The 14771-nt window shown below is 37.2% G+C and overlaps 2 protein-coding genes and 2 non-coding genes across 4 annotated transcripts; 2 read left to right on the forward strand and 2 right to left on the reverse strand.

Moving 5' to 3' along the window:
- The first annotated feature begins 2208 nt into the window (after window positions 1-2208).
- Window positions 2209-4300, forward strand: LOC107222975 (signal recognition particle 19 kDa protein). Its single transcript, XM_015662531.2, has 2 exons — window positions 2209-2348; window positions 3306-4300. The coding sequence occupies exons 1-2, from the start codon at window positions 2302-2304 to the stop codon at window positions 3697-3699; spliced, it is 441 nt and encodes a 146-aa protein (XP_015518017.1). The 5' UTR covers window positions 2209-2301; the 3' UTR covers window positions 3700-4300.
- Window positions 4301-5796: 1496 nt separating this feature from the next.
- On the reverse strand, window positions 5797-9136 carry LOC107222973. The gene is made up of 5 exons (XM_015662527.2): window positions 9013-9136; window positions 8383-8508; window positions 8083-8220; window positions 7568-7962; window positions 5797-7335 (listed from the first exon to the last, which is right to left on the reverse strand). The coding sequence occupies exons 1-5, from the start codon at window positions 9068-9070 to the stop codon at window positions 6733-6735; spliced, it is 1320 nt and encodes a 439-aa protein (XP_015518013.2). The 5' UTR covers window positions 9071-9136; the 3' UTR covers window positions 5797-6732.
- A 1129-nt stretch (window positions 9137-10265) lies between these two features.
- On the reverse strand, window positions 10266-10337 carry Trnah-gug. Its single transcript has one exon. It is a non-coding gene; the product is annotated as a tRNA-His (tRNA).
- A 464-nt stretch (window positions 10338-10801) lies between these two features.
- Window positions 10802-10874, forward strand: Trnaa-agc. Its single transcript has one exon. It is a non-coding gene; the product is annotated as a tRNA-Ala (tRNA).
- The last annotated feature ends 3897 nt before the right edge of the window (window positions 10875-14771 follow it).

Raw genomic sequence — 14771 nt, forward strand, 5'->3', positions numbered from 1 at the left:
ACACATGAGATTAAACAAAGCCACAACGATACTCGAGTCACTCGAGTAAGGTTTCTGAACTCAGCCCATGGAGTAGTAGAGAGACATGTCAAGCACTGAACTCTATGTATCGAGCAGCGCTCGGCACGGAAGTTGGTCCAGTTTTTGGGGCAACGTAAAAGGAATTGTGAAGGTGCGATTTAAGCGCCTTTAGCGGTGTAAGCCTAGATAGAGCTTTCCCCCTTTCACCATATGATCTTACGATTCGCCGTTTGTCACGTTTTCCTCGGATTAAATGTCGATTGATATTGGAAAAGCAATTACTCGGTTTTCACTGGGTTTCACTCGCTTCAAATTAGCATTTTACTAATTTATGGAGCATGTTTATAGCATGGAGGTTTATAGATTACGATCACTGCCCTTCTTTTCTTACATTTTGTAGTGAAAATTTCATTTTCCTCCGTAAGAGGTGCTTAAATCGCATTCAGACCACGAAGGTCCCTAGATTAAGAGGGTCAAGACACACGTGGGCAAAAAAATTACTGAGAATGCGCCAGAAGTTTCGTATGACAATAAATGCTTGCCATTTAGAGCACAATATGACACAGTGTAAACATTTCTGGTCTATTCCTTTGCCCGGGTTGGTTGCTTACAAAAGAAATTTGTACACTGTCACACCATGCTCTAAATGGAAAGCACCCGGTATGGTTCTGATTCCTGACCTGTCACAATGATTAACCTCAAAAAATATACGTGCTTCTATTTATTTCGTGACCGTCAGGACACTAAGGGCGCAACTCGTTAATGCTTAACCTCAAAAAATTGAGCAAGATTGGTCAAAACTGGTTAATGCGGTAATGTAAGTTTGATATTTTTTGGGCGAACGCGCATAGAACATATTTGCCGACGTTATAGTGAAAAAAACTGGAACACGCGTGTCTTGACCTTCCTAATCTAGGGACCTTGTGTCTATGAATAACTGACAGCGCCGCGTAGTGGCCAATAGTGGCAGGAAAAATCTGGACAATAATGTGGCTACCCCCACCACTCAAATTTCAGTAGCTTGCAAGACCTGGGGCAGCCCCCTGACACTCACCACTGCTCATATACTAAAAAATTGTACGCGTTTTGTCCCGGTTTTTTAGTTCCTCTACGTGGCGCTAGTAGACTTCTGACATGCTCGCCGCCCTCGCTGACCGCGCACAAGCTTGTCAGACAACTACTAGCGCCACTAGTGGTGGAAATTGGCGGCAGAATCGAGGGACATTTTGCAAAGCACTTTTAGCAGCATGTGTCAGGGGGCTGGCCACGACCTATTTCGTGAGCAGCGCTGCTGCTGCGTAAAATTACCAGACTGATGCTAGTGAAAACTAGTAAGTTACGAAACCACTGCTGCTTTTTACTGCTCATGAAATAGCACCATAAATCCGGTACCAACGGCGTCAAAATACCCTAGATCTGTGGTGATTAATTGTTGTAACGTTGAATCTGCGCGGGGAAAAGATGAGCGGGTCTTTTGAGTATCTTCGGAGTTGTAGCGATAATGTTACGGGATTCGTGTTCTGAAGAATACACTTAATTTTTGAAATATTGAATAATTCTAATATCAATGCGAGGTACAAAAAATGAATTATGGAAATTAGGTGTTACGCAATGTGCATGTTGACGTTACTGTTATGTATTAATAAATGAATAATACTCGATTTAATGACCGTTGTGTGTTACGTACTCAACACGATATGGCGTTACCGAGCAGGGTAGCGTTCGCAAGAAAAATAATTCCCTAATAATATAGGAATTTCTTTGAACAGTTCGTACAAACTTACTTAAAGACTTTGCTCTCGAAGAAAGGGGCGTGTTGTAGGAGTTCTAGGCACACCATGTCGTGTTCGTGAATTGACTGACAGTACTGAAAATTCCCTAGGACAGAGTCAAAGCTATTCACGAACTTGTAAGCGCAAAAGAGACGAAAGATAGCTAGTACTGTCAGTCAATTTTCGAACACGGCCTTAGAAACGCCGGCTTAAAAAACCAATTATATGGAGTCCAATTGTAACGAAATAGGAGTACCCAGACCTGTGTAGAAGACCGTGGCGTGGGCTTACATAGGCGCGAACACGCGATGAGCGGTAATCAATCAGAATGCTTGAAATCTAGTGAACACTATATTTCCAGCATTTTGATTGGTTACCGCTTGACTGCATTCCGTGACAACGTGCACATGTAAACTCGCCCTTATGAAGTACATGCCTGAGGGAAAAGTGTGGGAAGTCACGGTGTCATATTAGAAATCTGCATGCTGAAGACTCAAGAGTGTTCAACATGGCGCTGACTTGGAATCCACAAAAGAAGCACAGTGATCTCGAGAGGTAGGTTTTCCAGCCATCTGGATATTCTGATGTTTCAATATCAGTTTTATTCCATAACTGCATTTGCGTGTTTATTTCTCCTCTTCCCACCATGTCAAACCGAAAACATTTTACTAAACTCGATTTTTAACTTACCATCTGTCTCATAACCTTTCACCCGTTGTTATGGTAACATACGATGATTACATTCCAAAGCTAAGTTATTCAGAGGGTTTAATAAGTCGTTTCGTATGTGTAAAATTTTGAGAAAATTCTACAACTATGGTTGGAAAATTCTTCTTTAACAGAAATAATAAAAGAACTCACAAACTTTTAATATACATGATATAATACCATTCTCTTTTCTTTCCTCCAATATCCCTGTATAAAACAATACCATATATTATACTTCAGTTTTAGTCAAAGTAGAAAAGCCATATGAACTTATCTTCTAAATTTCGGCTCTATGAAGAAACTTATTTTTGCCAAATGACTCATGTACTATTATTAAGGAAAGGGCAGCGTACTCACGAAATGAGCACATCGTACCCTACAATTTTCTTCTCTCTAAAGTAACAAACTTTGGGAAACGATAGTGTCCACAATCGTGTATGTGAGGTCACTGAACGATATTAGAAAATTTGACTAAACTACAGTACACTTACAATAGATTTCTATTGCCTCAACTTCAAGGTATGGTATGTTACTGATATCTAAATACCATTCGTCATTATTTTCACGTCAATTTCTCAATTACGAGATACACAGTAATGTAGATAATACATTTTTTCAAAATTTTAAACGATTTCATTGCTGTAGAGAACAATAAAAATTAAAATACGGGTTGCTTACTTCATCTGATACTCCAATATCCCCTTAACAACTGCTGATATTTTGCAACCTCAGCTCATGAGAAATAGTTTAGTTATTTCTCAAACTAAAATTATTCCCTCACCTGAAATCTAATTTTTATTCTAGGTGGGTATGTATTTACCCAGTTTACATAAACAGTAAGAAAACATTGGCTCAAGGTCGCAAACTAGCAAAGGACAAATGTGTTGAAAATCCGACCCATCAGGAGATTCGTGATGTTCTATCAGCTGCAGGACTCAGAGTAGGAGTAGAAAATAAACTACATCCAAGAGAGCGAAGCAAGGAATTATTGTTTCGAGGTCGTATAAGAGTTCACCTTAAGAATGATGATGGTACACCAGTTCAACCAAATTTTCCTACAAGAGATTCTGTTCTTCTACATTTGGGCACAACTATTCCTAAGCTGAAGATTCGTCAGACCAGGCAAGCATCAGGTGATCAGTCATCCCAGCAGTCCTCATCTTCTACAAAAAAAGGAAAAGGAAAGGGGCGTAGATAAATTTTCATTTTGATACATTACTGCTTCTTTTTTTTTTTTTCTATCGTGTATAACGTTTACGAATGCAAAGTGGTACCAAAATTCAAACGATTTACATATGAGGACGCGAAAACGCTCAATATCGCAGAGACAATAGAAAATGGGAGAGGAGTACATTATTATCGTTTGAATGCGGGCCTATTGATTGTTATATTATAATTATTAAAATGAAATCGACCATGCAAGATTATATAGTTGTAGATATATGTGTATACTGAATTTTAGATTGATAATATGTAAATACAAATAATCTACTTGGTTAAATCATCAAGCAAGATAGAATAAAAATGAGGCTGAACCTAGCAGCAAAATATGTTAAACTTCTTAATTCTTTTAAAAATTATAACGCCATTCAGTGTTATTCTTTAAATTGTGTAAAAAATATTGACTTCTCATAACATTTAAAACAATTTTAGTTGTAGGCCTCTACTGCCTTATTTGAATCAACGCTAGTACATACTACTGATAATAATGGCATACAGCCTCCTAGGTTCAGTTTTCAGAAATGATAACATTTGTTTCTGTATTCGTGTGGCATTTCAAGTAAACTGAGTCATCTTTCTTCCCTGATATTTCCAATTTTCCATGAAACTAAACACGCCACTATATTCTGAACTGAAATTTGTATACAGATCAGGTAGCCCAGGACACTTATGGGGTCTGCTAAGTTCTACTATTTCGGGTAGTTCAATACATTTTGACTCCCTCAAACGAAATTCACCAAATAATTTTTCAAAGTAACGGTGATTAACTGTTGAAGAAAAACAAGTCATCAAATATGTATAGAAAAATTACAAAGTTAACGCAAACGTAAGAACAGTACACCGTGCATCATAGATGCAAGGTAGGTCTTTTTATGCTGGGTGTATAATAAAACCTATCTCCATGGTGCACACCATACTTTACGTAATAAATGTATGCATTTACAAGTTTCTTCGAGCTTGTGTTTTAGAACCGACTGCACATGTGCGGTGCATAAATTTGAGCATTTTTAATAGTGACACAAGGTTAAGCTACTCTTTATTGTATTGCTGCGTCCGCTACTATAAACAAGAACTAAACGCATGCATGAAAAAACGTATAAAACATGCTTGCATTACATGAAACAGTTTTTGTAAAGTGTTTTTCTCTTGCAAGTATATTTTGCTGAGTTTGCCGTTATCGTATGAAATGCTTCGTCTGTAATAAACTGTCATTTAACTACGCTATAACAGCATTTTACACCTGGTTGAAGTTTTTTCTTCAAGTCGATAATATTCTTCTACCAACTTGTTAATTTAAATACTTACTGCGATTTTTGAAAAAATGATACTCCGTTGGAATCGATTGGGACCAGATAGAAGGACAAAAATATTATTAAAAAAATGATTACCAAGTTGTATTCCAGAATACTACAGAATGTTATATTAAAGTAGAACTTGGTTCCATTTTTTCAGCGAAATAAATTGTACTCGAAGACATGAAAACTCTGATATAAAGATTGTTTTATGCACTTCTTGATATTAAATAGATTCCAAATATGTTTACCTCTAAGACAAAAAAAAATACAGAATTTTTATGTTATAGTTTCAAACTATATTTTCTGACGATGGCTGGCTGGGCCCAGCCGAAACGTCGCAAAAAGAACCTCAACGGTTTTTCTCCTGTCAAAATTGACTTTTCCCGACGAATTCCTTACTCATATAATGCTTACGTGAATCACAATGGAAATATCCGTTAATCGAAAGTAGATATGTGATTTGTCTGCGCCCAGCTCTGTATTGAATTTTGCCTTTTAACAGTCAAGAATAAGACTTATGCGAAAAAATGTTGAGTCTTCCGTAAAAGATGTTTACAAATTTTCAAATATTTTATAAGTTTAAAGTGAGTTTATTCTAATAAAATTACGAAAAACAAACGTTTCTTTTACTAACTTTCACTGAAGTTACCATCATAATGGTTCTTCACAGTTTTCGCTACAACTAACAAATTTTAAAATATTTGGAGAGACAAAAACGTCTTCGTCCATAGCACTGATATATATATATATATATATATATACGTCGTCCGTAGCTTTCCCTTTTGGTCCTTTTCCCCTCTGAATTTAGTACTGTTCAATGTACTCCATGCCAAAATTTTACAAAAAATTATTCACCCGTAGTACATATATATTGATGGTATTTAAAATGAATCCTTTTAATAAATTTATTCTCTTTCCGAACCATTGATTTGGCTGAAAAATATGAGGTTTCGTGATTCTAACCCAATTGTACGATACGCTTCCAATAAATTTGAATTTTTTTTACGTTTCCAGCAAAACATATAATATATGGATTCGTGTGTTAATTATATGATGATATCCATATTTGGCTATGCCAAATAATATTGATAACCCTTCAACACAATCTTTTGTGTGGAAACCTCTTACTTGGGTGCCGAAATCTAATGCTTGCATACACGGTCATATAGTAGAATGGGGCTGTTGTGCATTTTTTAGCGTTTGAGATACGTGGACTCTGATAATTCCAGATATATATGACATTGCGTCGAAATTGAGTACAGCCAGTGCTACAGTCCCCATTAGATAGGAATGGATTAGAATGCGATAGAAATATAATGTTTGAATATTGATATCCTTACTAGCATGCTACAAAAAATGATATAATGTCACAGAGTTAGGTAACATCGTAATGTACTTTGAAGATATCCAATTTCTATAAGCATATTCTTTCTACTGCAGTTAATATAGTTTTTAATTTATTGCGAAAACTGCTAAAGATACAAAATTCAGAGTAAATATAATGATATGTTATTCTACTTAAAATACGTCATTATTGTAGATCTTCATCTTAAATGAAATTACACATACGAATCAACGAGATGCGTGGATTATTTACAATTAAGTATGCATAACAAAAATAATATTCTATGTACATAACCTATATAACATCATAAAATCTGTATTGAAGAAGTCTGCTCCGGAAGGTACATTTCACTTCTTTGAATCCGTTTTTCTTACGCAGCGCCATATGGATCGTCCGGATGTCCATAACGCGAGTCAACTTGATCTGCAGGTGTAGAGCGGCTTTCTTTTGTTTTAAATCTGTTCAGTCTCCGTTTTAGTTTATACTTTGAGGAACCAACAGTTTGATCTTTGATTTCTTCTGGATCCTCTGCATCTCCTTTAACATCTTTATCGACTTGTCCATTCCTACCAAGGTGTTGCCTATCCTCGCGATTTAAGCCTACTGGATTTGCCTCTCCCGTAACTTCTTCGTCCGGCATTCCATTTTTATCTTGACTATTCTCCTGTCCAGCGGCCGAATCCCCTAGATGGGGGTTACTTTCTCCAAGTAGCGACGTTTGACAATTCGAATAAGGAGATAGACCCACGATGTTGTTTTCTCGGGACTGAGAGTTTCGATCTCCATCTATAGACTTATAGTGGTACGACTGCATGCCCAGCATTTGCGATCCCCCTGGAAACTGGGCCCCATAAGGTGTACGAATAAAGTAGGCGTATGGATTCATGCCCAGCATTAATGGATGCATATTATATGACTCATACATTCTTCCTGACGAGACTCCCCCGATCTCGTCCTGATTCGGTGAACCAACCTGATGGAAAGTAGTTGATGACATTTTGTTAAACGCAAATAGTAATAAAATTCATTTCTATTACAGTATACATATAATTTCATATAAATATGTGACAGTAATCGGTAAGCATTTCAACAAACAAATATGAAGAATTATTTAACTTTTGATAATACGTGTTGCAATCATGGTTATTAACTGTACGAAGGAATTCAACATTAAATTAATTTATCGAGAATACTTATTTCCTTACAAAATTTGCTTGTCCCGATTCATTGTCAGTCATCGAAGTAATTGCAGGGTTCGGTTGTCCCAAGAAGCTTTGCATTTCAGTGCCATCCCGTACTCCCGTACAACTTTCGTCTATGGTCATCATATTGTGCGGCTGATACCAGTTAGCCATTGCTGCTACCATGTAAGGATCTGTTTCCAAAAATTGATATGGCGCCCCAACTACAGCGGAATTCATGTTCGACTGGTCTCCACTGATCTCTGCCTGATCGCCGCTTGTAGCCTCACTTGCGCCAACATTTTCCTGCCTAGATGAGGAATCAGAATCCCCCGTTGATTCTGCCTCCGGGTTTCTCGACCCCAGGAGCGAAGCTAACCCGTTCCCCATGAAATATCTTGCGATTAAATCGCCATTGCCTGTTAATCATATATACAATAATTATAGATCTTTTTTGCGAAGTTTTGATTTTGGAAATATCGCTTCAATAATAGTGATAAGCATAACAATCCAACTTATCAAAATTAAACAATTAACACCTCGAGTCCTCAACCGTCGCAGCGGAGATACAGCACACCGAGCGGGTCGATCTGCTTCAGCATTAGCGAGATCGCAGGATACTATGTCTACTCCAAGTTCCTGAGCTTGCCTTCTCATTCGGTGAATGCATTCGGCACCTGATAAATAATTTGTTTGACGTAATCGTTGTATTAGTTATTATTATTTCAATGGAAAAAATTGATCTTCACCCACAAATCAAACACTACCACAGTTTACCAATAGACAATACGTCGCATACTACCATACATTATATACTGCCAATAATTTGCAAAAAATACCTTGATCATTGTCATCGGCAACGTGGCACTGACAAATGTTGTGTTGAAATGTTGCTATTCCACCGCAGCTCTCGCACAAATTGATGCAAGTTTGCGCCCCATCGGCTGCAAGGACATTTGCTCTGCCTAAAATTCAACAGAGCAACGTGTGAAAAATAAGTTCTATCAAGAACTCCCAGACACAGAACATTGAAAAGGTTTATTTTTCCGTCAAAACACCGTCTTTTTCATTTATTTTCATCTGAATACATTCTTAGAAATTTAATAGACTAGAATTTTATTATTCGTTTTGAGTTGAATAGCAGCTGGAGTTATACCTTGGCAACTGCTGCATTACCACACCTTATTACTTTGACAGTTTCTATAAAACGACTGTTCAGTTAATCGGTTGGTTATTCTCTAAATTTCAATCAGTAAATTTTCACTGATTCCCAATTATAAGTATACCTCTAGACAAAACTAGTGCATATACACTAACGATTCAGTGACTTTTCACTGATATTTCACTGATTGTCAATGTAAATACATTGATTTTCTCCACTGGTATAAACTGATTCACATTTAGAGAGCAGCTAGAAATTTAAGTTACTGCAGGTAAATTATATTGTGTTGTTTTACATTAATACATACCGATGCTTTGGAACACAGTTAGTCCTAGCAATATCAAAGAACTTCGCGTTAGGATCATTCTTACGCTTGCCGTCTTATGAACTAATTCGGACAACTTGCACCGCAGTATCTGACTCCTTTAAATCGAATGGTCAGAGCCTCAGCCTCACTTATAGTATTTTCGCTTTGGAATTTGCTGACTTATACTTACGATTTATTCAATGCATTGCTACACTTTGTATTCGGCACTCTGTATGTCGCAATCCCATTATTATTTTTAAAGATATGTACACAAAATACGAAATCTTATGCAAACATACGTATGATGAGTTGTATTATTTGAATGAATATCAACTGCATTTTCATCAGATTTCAAAACAACGTATACGAGTATAGTTATAAAAACTGCTATAATTCATTTCATTGATACGTCGTATATAGTCAGGCAAAAGGTAGATTACGTCAGGTTATTTTGCCAACCATCCGAGGCGTAAATATAACGAGAATGTCATACGCGGTCTCGCTGATTCTTTTGCATCACCCGTTATATATCGTAACCAAGTATGGACCAAATGTTCAAAGCGTTGTTAAAATTTGGAGTCATAATTACGCGGCTGTGCAATATGTTTAAATTGATTTACTTATCCCGCGATCTTCTTTCATCATCTTTCTAGCGTTTACTGGTACGATTTAGAAGTCTAATAATTTTTAAATCCAGTCGAGATCAGATACTGATTATTCTAACTATACAAGAAAAACATGGGCCATATATTTACAAACGGTAGAATCTTCAATTTGAAATCAATTGCTGACACAGTCTTATCGTGATACATAGCTCATAAAATCATGTGCATATCAGTAAAATGTATATATAGACGAGAACGGGTTTGAAATTTGATAAATGCCTTACCGCAGCCCAGTGCAAGTATAATGAATATTGTATAACGAAATATTATATAATAATGAAACATAATAATGAATCATTGTAGAGTGAAATAAAATAATAAATTATATGCTGACGCATGATCCCCGTTGACCAATCGACCTCAAGCTTTAAACACGACTTATGTATTAAATGTGCCGTTGTATTACGTACGCGTCACCGCGTGTAATACTTCAACACAAATTCAACGACTAACTGAAATCTTTACAGCCTATAACATTACAGTAAAAATGTACGATATTTGAATGTTAGACGAATAAAAATAAATATTGATTCATGAAGAAATAAAAATAAAAAAGAAATACCTTCACCGTGACAATGTTATCAACATTGCCGTGACCAGGATTCGAACCTGGGTTACTACGGCCACAACGTAGGGTCCTAACCACTAGACGATCACGGCTACTGAAGGACTTGAAAGTACTGACAAATAATAGGTATCAGTATTGAGATTTACTTGAACTTTTTAACTAGAAATGAAAGTAATTGTTTCATTGCGAAGTGCACTATCCATCCCGTGTTAAATCGTTATAAAAATAATTGTGTGTCATGTAGCTGTTTTGCAGTCTCAGTGGTTCAACTGTAAATTATTCGCGAATCGTAAAAAAAAAACTCTCCACCTGTATCCACGTAAATTAATCATATATTGTTACAAGTACTCGTAATCAAGCATAATTCTCGTCCTTATGTGGTAGGTAATACAGAATATCGTTAGTTACTGCGTTCGCCTTGTGCAAAAAATACTTATAGGAACATCCCGAAGTCTTTTTCGCTCTCATACTATCCCGATAAGATTTACTAGATTGCTTAACCAAGGTAAGAAATTTTTATTTGATCAGATATATAATTTACAGTTATCCAGTATCAGGGGGCGTAGCTCAGATGGTAGAGCGCTCGCTTAGCATGCGAGAGGTACCGGGATCGATGCCCGGCGCCTCCAGTTTTTTTTTTACTTTCATACCTTACTGTTACACTGAATTACTGACCGAACATGAACGATTAGCATTTTTTTCAAATCTAAAGCTGAATTATTCTGGTTTGAAGGTCTCTTTATATAGATATTACACACGTAAATTATTTCCGTTACACGTATAGGCGCCGAGGCGGAATACAAACAATGTATCAACGCGGTGGTAAATTCTGTATAGGTGGTAAAGAGAATATCTACAGCGATTCCTACTTTCCTAATAGAAACAGGGCTCCAGCGACCACCGTTGCTACCGCGGCGCGGTTTCGCCTACGATGATTATTTCGCAAACGGCCTACACATATATATACTACATGCACCGCGTCGCGACCACTGTTTTGGTTGAATCACATTCTAGGTACGGCCTCCTACTTTCCTGATCCGGCGCGCTTCGCAGAGAGCCTACCCCAACGACTGCGGTGATGCTCATATACGAGTACGTTGCGTGTTGTTTACCAATTCGATGAACGACCCATTGCGAAATGAAGATGTGTGAACCACCGTCCAGTCATGTCAAAATTTGTTTTTACAATTAGCTTTTCAGGTGATATTGTCGGTTTGTTTGTTTCATAATAATGATGTATTACGTGATATGAGATTTATAGGAGACAAGACTTACACCCGTATTCATTGTCCTTCCTTGAGGAACAAGGATTCCTTGTTCATGAAACGTCAAATGAGAACAAGGAATATACTTCATTGTACGGTGTAACTACACTTATTGGGTACTACAGTGACAAAGTAATCGATCTCGTCGTTAAAAGCGGATATTGTCATACCTGTGCCATCAAGAAAAATACATTGAACGCCGACAAGTTTGAAAATTGGTATGAAAACCATGAAGAAAATTGTTCTTCGAATGACGCAGGTTCGGCCGGAAAAATGGAAGTTGATTCGATATTGGAAATGTTCTCAAGGTCCATCGAGAAATTTGGAGTAATGTGTAGTAATTGCATTGGCGACGGTGACTCCAAAACATTTCTTGGCACCCTGAACAGTGATCCATACGGTGACAAGTGCACAGTGACCAAAAGCGAGTGCGTGGGACATGTACAAAAGCGCATGGGTACTCGTCTACGCAACATGAGAAAACAAAAGAAGCTCGGTGGAAAGAAGCGGCGCACCGAGACTTTAATAAAAAAATTAACAATTTATTACGGTCTGGGGATTCGAAGAAACTTGAATTCTGTAGAAGGTATGAGAAATGCAATAATGGCGACACTTGATCATTATTGCTCTACAGATGAATTACCTCGCCACGACAATTGCCCGGAACGCGCTGAAAGCTGGTGTGAGTGGCGCAAAGCTGAAGCGACAAACACCCTGGTTGCTTTTAAACATCCACCACGTCTAATTGACGAACATGTCGGGAAGTACATTCGTCCTGTGTACGAGGAATTATCTAAGGACGAGCTGCTAACGAGGTGTTTGGGTGGACACACACAAAATGCGATCGAGACGTTCAATTCCACTGTGTGGCGCATCACACCTAACCTAAACACCTTCACTTAGACATTAAAATCTTCGAGATTGCTGCTTACATCGCTGGAGGAATGTTCAATGAAGGCTACAGTGCAGCATTGAAAACCATGCAGTTACTGGATTTGAAAATTGGACAGCAATGCAACAATTTCGCCAAGGGAGCCGACGAGGAGCGCGTCACCCGACAAAACAGGCGCGATTCATATTCAAGTAAAGAGGCCAGAACAGTCCGCAGACTCGAACAACAGAGCGAAAACCAGTTTTTTGAAGAGTCTGAAGGGCAACTCTATGGACCAGGAATCGCTGATTAGCATATTAATGCGGTAAGTTTAAGAAAATTACGATTTTTTATATACGAAAACTTTGACGCACGATTTCTCGGTTTTTCATTTTTACGAGTTTTCCTAATTGGCGGGAAAGATAGGGAAAAAACTAAACGTCCTATCGAAACGAGACAAATTGCATTGTACTCGGGATTAAATTCTCTTCTAGTTGAACCTAAAAAATCTTAAGAAAGTTAAGATTAACCCACTCTTTAAACAATCTAAAGTGAATTTTTTTTTTAATTTGCGAAAAATTGTTGAATTTTTCACTTTTTGTTGAATTTTCTTGGTTTAACTAGAAGCTATACTATTGAGAAGTAAAAATTTTTTTGGGTTCTTTGTTTCAGACGGAAATTGCGACCTGCACCTTTCCCGCCGCACGACAAATGCACACTCGAGACGCCTCGGTGAAATGCTTGTACCAGGCATAATATGACATATATCTTAATGAAAAAATTTATGAAGACTGCTGAAATATATAACAATAAAACCTGAAAGTTTCGTTTCAATCGGATATTTCTTTCCTTCCCAAAAAAATCCTTCAAAAAATCGATTTTGTGAAGCTTCTAAAGCAGGCTCCCCCCTCAAGGAAGGACTATGAATACGGGTATTAGTTAGATATCGGATGCGGGATAATCGGAGGAAAATTCGTGTACAGGATAGGATTTCTAATGGAGATTTTTTTTTTACGATAGATCGGTACCGTTGATTCGTACATTAATCACTATATTGGCACGAAATATCTTATTCAATTCCGTGACAATAATATTCACAATGTTTACAAATTTAAAATGGTATAGTTATAAACGAGATCCAAAAATAGATATTATTATAAATTAGGCGAGTGTGATATCTCTTACATGCGTGATTGGTAAGAAAATTACAAATTTTAAATTGTATGAACATTGTATAGCATAGACAAGATAAAAATAGATATTATGGAGAATTGGTCGAATGCAATATCTTTTACAGACGAGAATGGTTCGATAATGACAAAAAAAAATAGGTGTCACAGGTATAAAATAAAAGTGGCTGACAGCCTCCGACGTTATCCTGGTTGAATTCCAATTCACGCAAGACGGTATATTTAGTAAGATGGGATGTAGGTATAAAACCCGTAGACTTACACTCGGATAAATTGCTGTTGATACATTCAGCTAATAAGATAGTGCAAGATGCATAGATCAACCTACAAAATGTCCTTCAAATTAATTGGAGCGGATGACGAATAAAAATAGACAAAAGGTCGGCTATGTTTGAATGGCTATAGATCGACAAGGAAGCGAACTTGAAGTTGACATGCAGTATACAGTACTTCATGTTTACGAATGTCCTCTGAAATGTCAAGTATAAGGCAATTCGACTGGACAACCCGTCGTCACCTTATGGAAAAAAATGTGATCACTGGAAAGTGAAGTAAAAAGTTTTTGATGTTTCTCAGATAAATAATTGTTTATGTGAACGCGTTCATGTGCCGAATGAACATCGCTATCTCATACTTGAGTACTTAACGCCAGCTGATTATTAGCCTACTTGCAAATTATTGGCCTTTTTGTCTTGACAAAATAATAATAATAGTTGACGTCGGGTGTTGCCATTACCATGACATTTCAGAGGACATTCGCGCACTCTTACTCATTGTCAGTGTACAGTCGACAATAGACTCATAATATGCGAATTCCCAGTTGACTTGAAATAGTTGACTGAGAATTTCTGTCGATATTAAGTCAACTAACAGCCAATAGTGTGCTACCTAGTCCAGGAAATATAGGGACATGAGCGTTATTTTCTCAGGGCAAGCTGATTCTTTTGGTATGGGTAGTAAAAATGGCGTACATGAACATATATCATCCCGCACTTTGAAATCGCGTGGGAACATTGTTTAAAAGTCGATCAAAATTATGATTTCAACGTTTCTCGCGTATATTTTTTTCCTTTCAATTGTGCAGAAAAAAGTTCAATCATTTGTTTTCGTCTTTGAAAGATCTAAAACACTAGACGCCGCGAGGCAAAAAACTACTAATTACGTCGTTTTAAATACATAATAATAAAGTGAGTATTTATT

Source organism: Neodiprion lecontei, chromosome 4 (genome assembly GCF_021901455.1).
Source record: "Neodiprion lecontei isolate iyNeoLeco1 chromosome 4, iyNeoLeco1.1, whole genome shotgun sequence".
Classification (NCBI taxonomy): Eukaryota; Metazoa; Arthropoda; class Insecta; order Hymenoptera; family Diprionidae; genus Neodiprion; species Neodiprion lecontei.

What these genes read in the sequence shown, in the direction of transcription:
- LOC107222975 (XM_015662531.2), top strand. Translation starts at nt 2,302, where the DNA reads ATGGCGCTGACTTGGAATCCACAAAAGAAGCACAGTGATCTCGAGAG. An exon ending in AAGCACAGTGATCTCGAGAG is followed by an intron (nt 2,349 to 3,305) that starts GTAGGTTTTCCA and finishes TTTTTATTCTAG; the next exon opens with GTGGGTATGTATTTACCCAG.
- LOC107222973 (XM_015662527.2), bottom strand. Translation starts at nt 9,070, where the DNA reads ATGATCCTAACGCGAAGTTCTTTGATATTGCTAGGACTAACTGTGTTC. An exon ending in AACTGTGTTCCAAAGCATCG is followed by an intron (nt 8,509 to 9,012) that starts GTATGTATTAAT and finishes GTTGAATTTTAG; the next exon opens with GCAGAGCAAATGTCCTTGCA. An exon ending in GCGACGGTTGAGGACTCGAG is followed by an intron (nt 7,963 to 8,082) that starts GTGTTAATTGTT and finishes TATGATTAACAG; the next exon opens with GCAATGGCGATTTAATCGCA.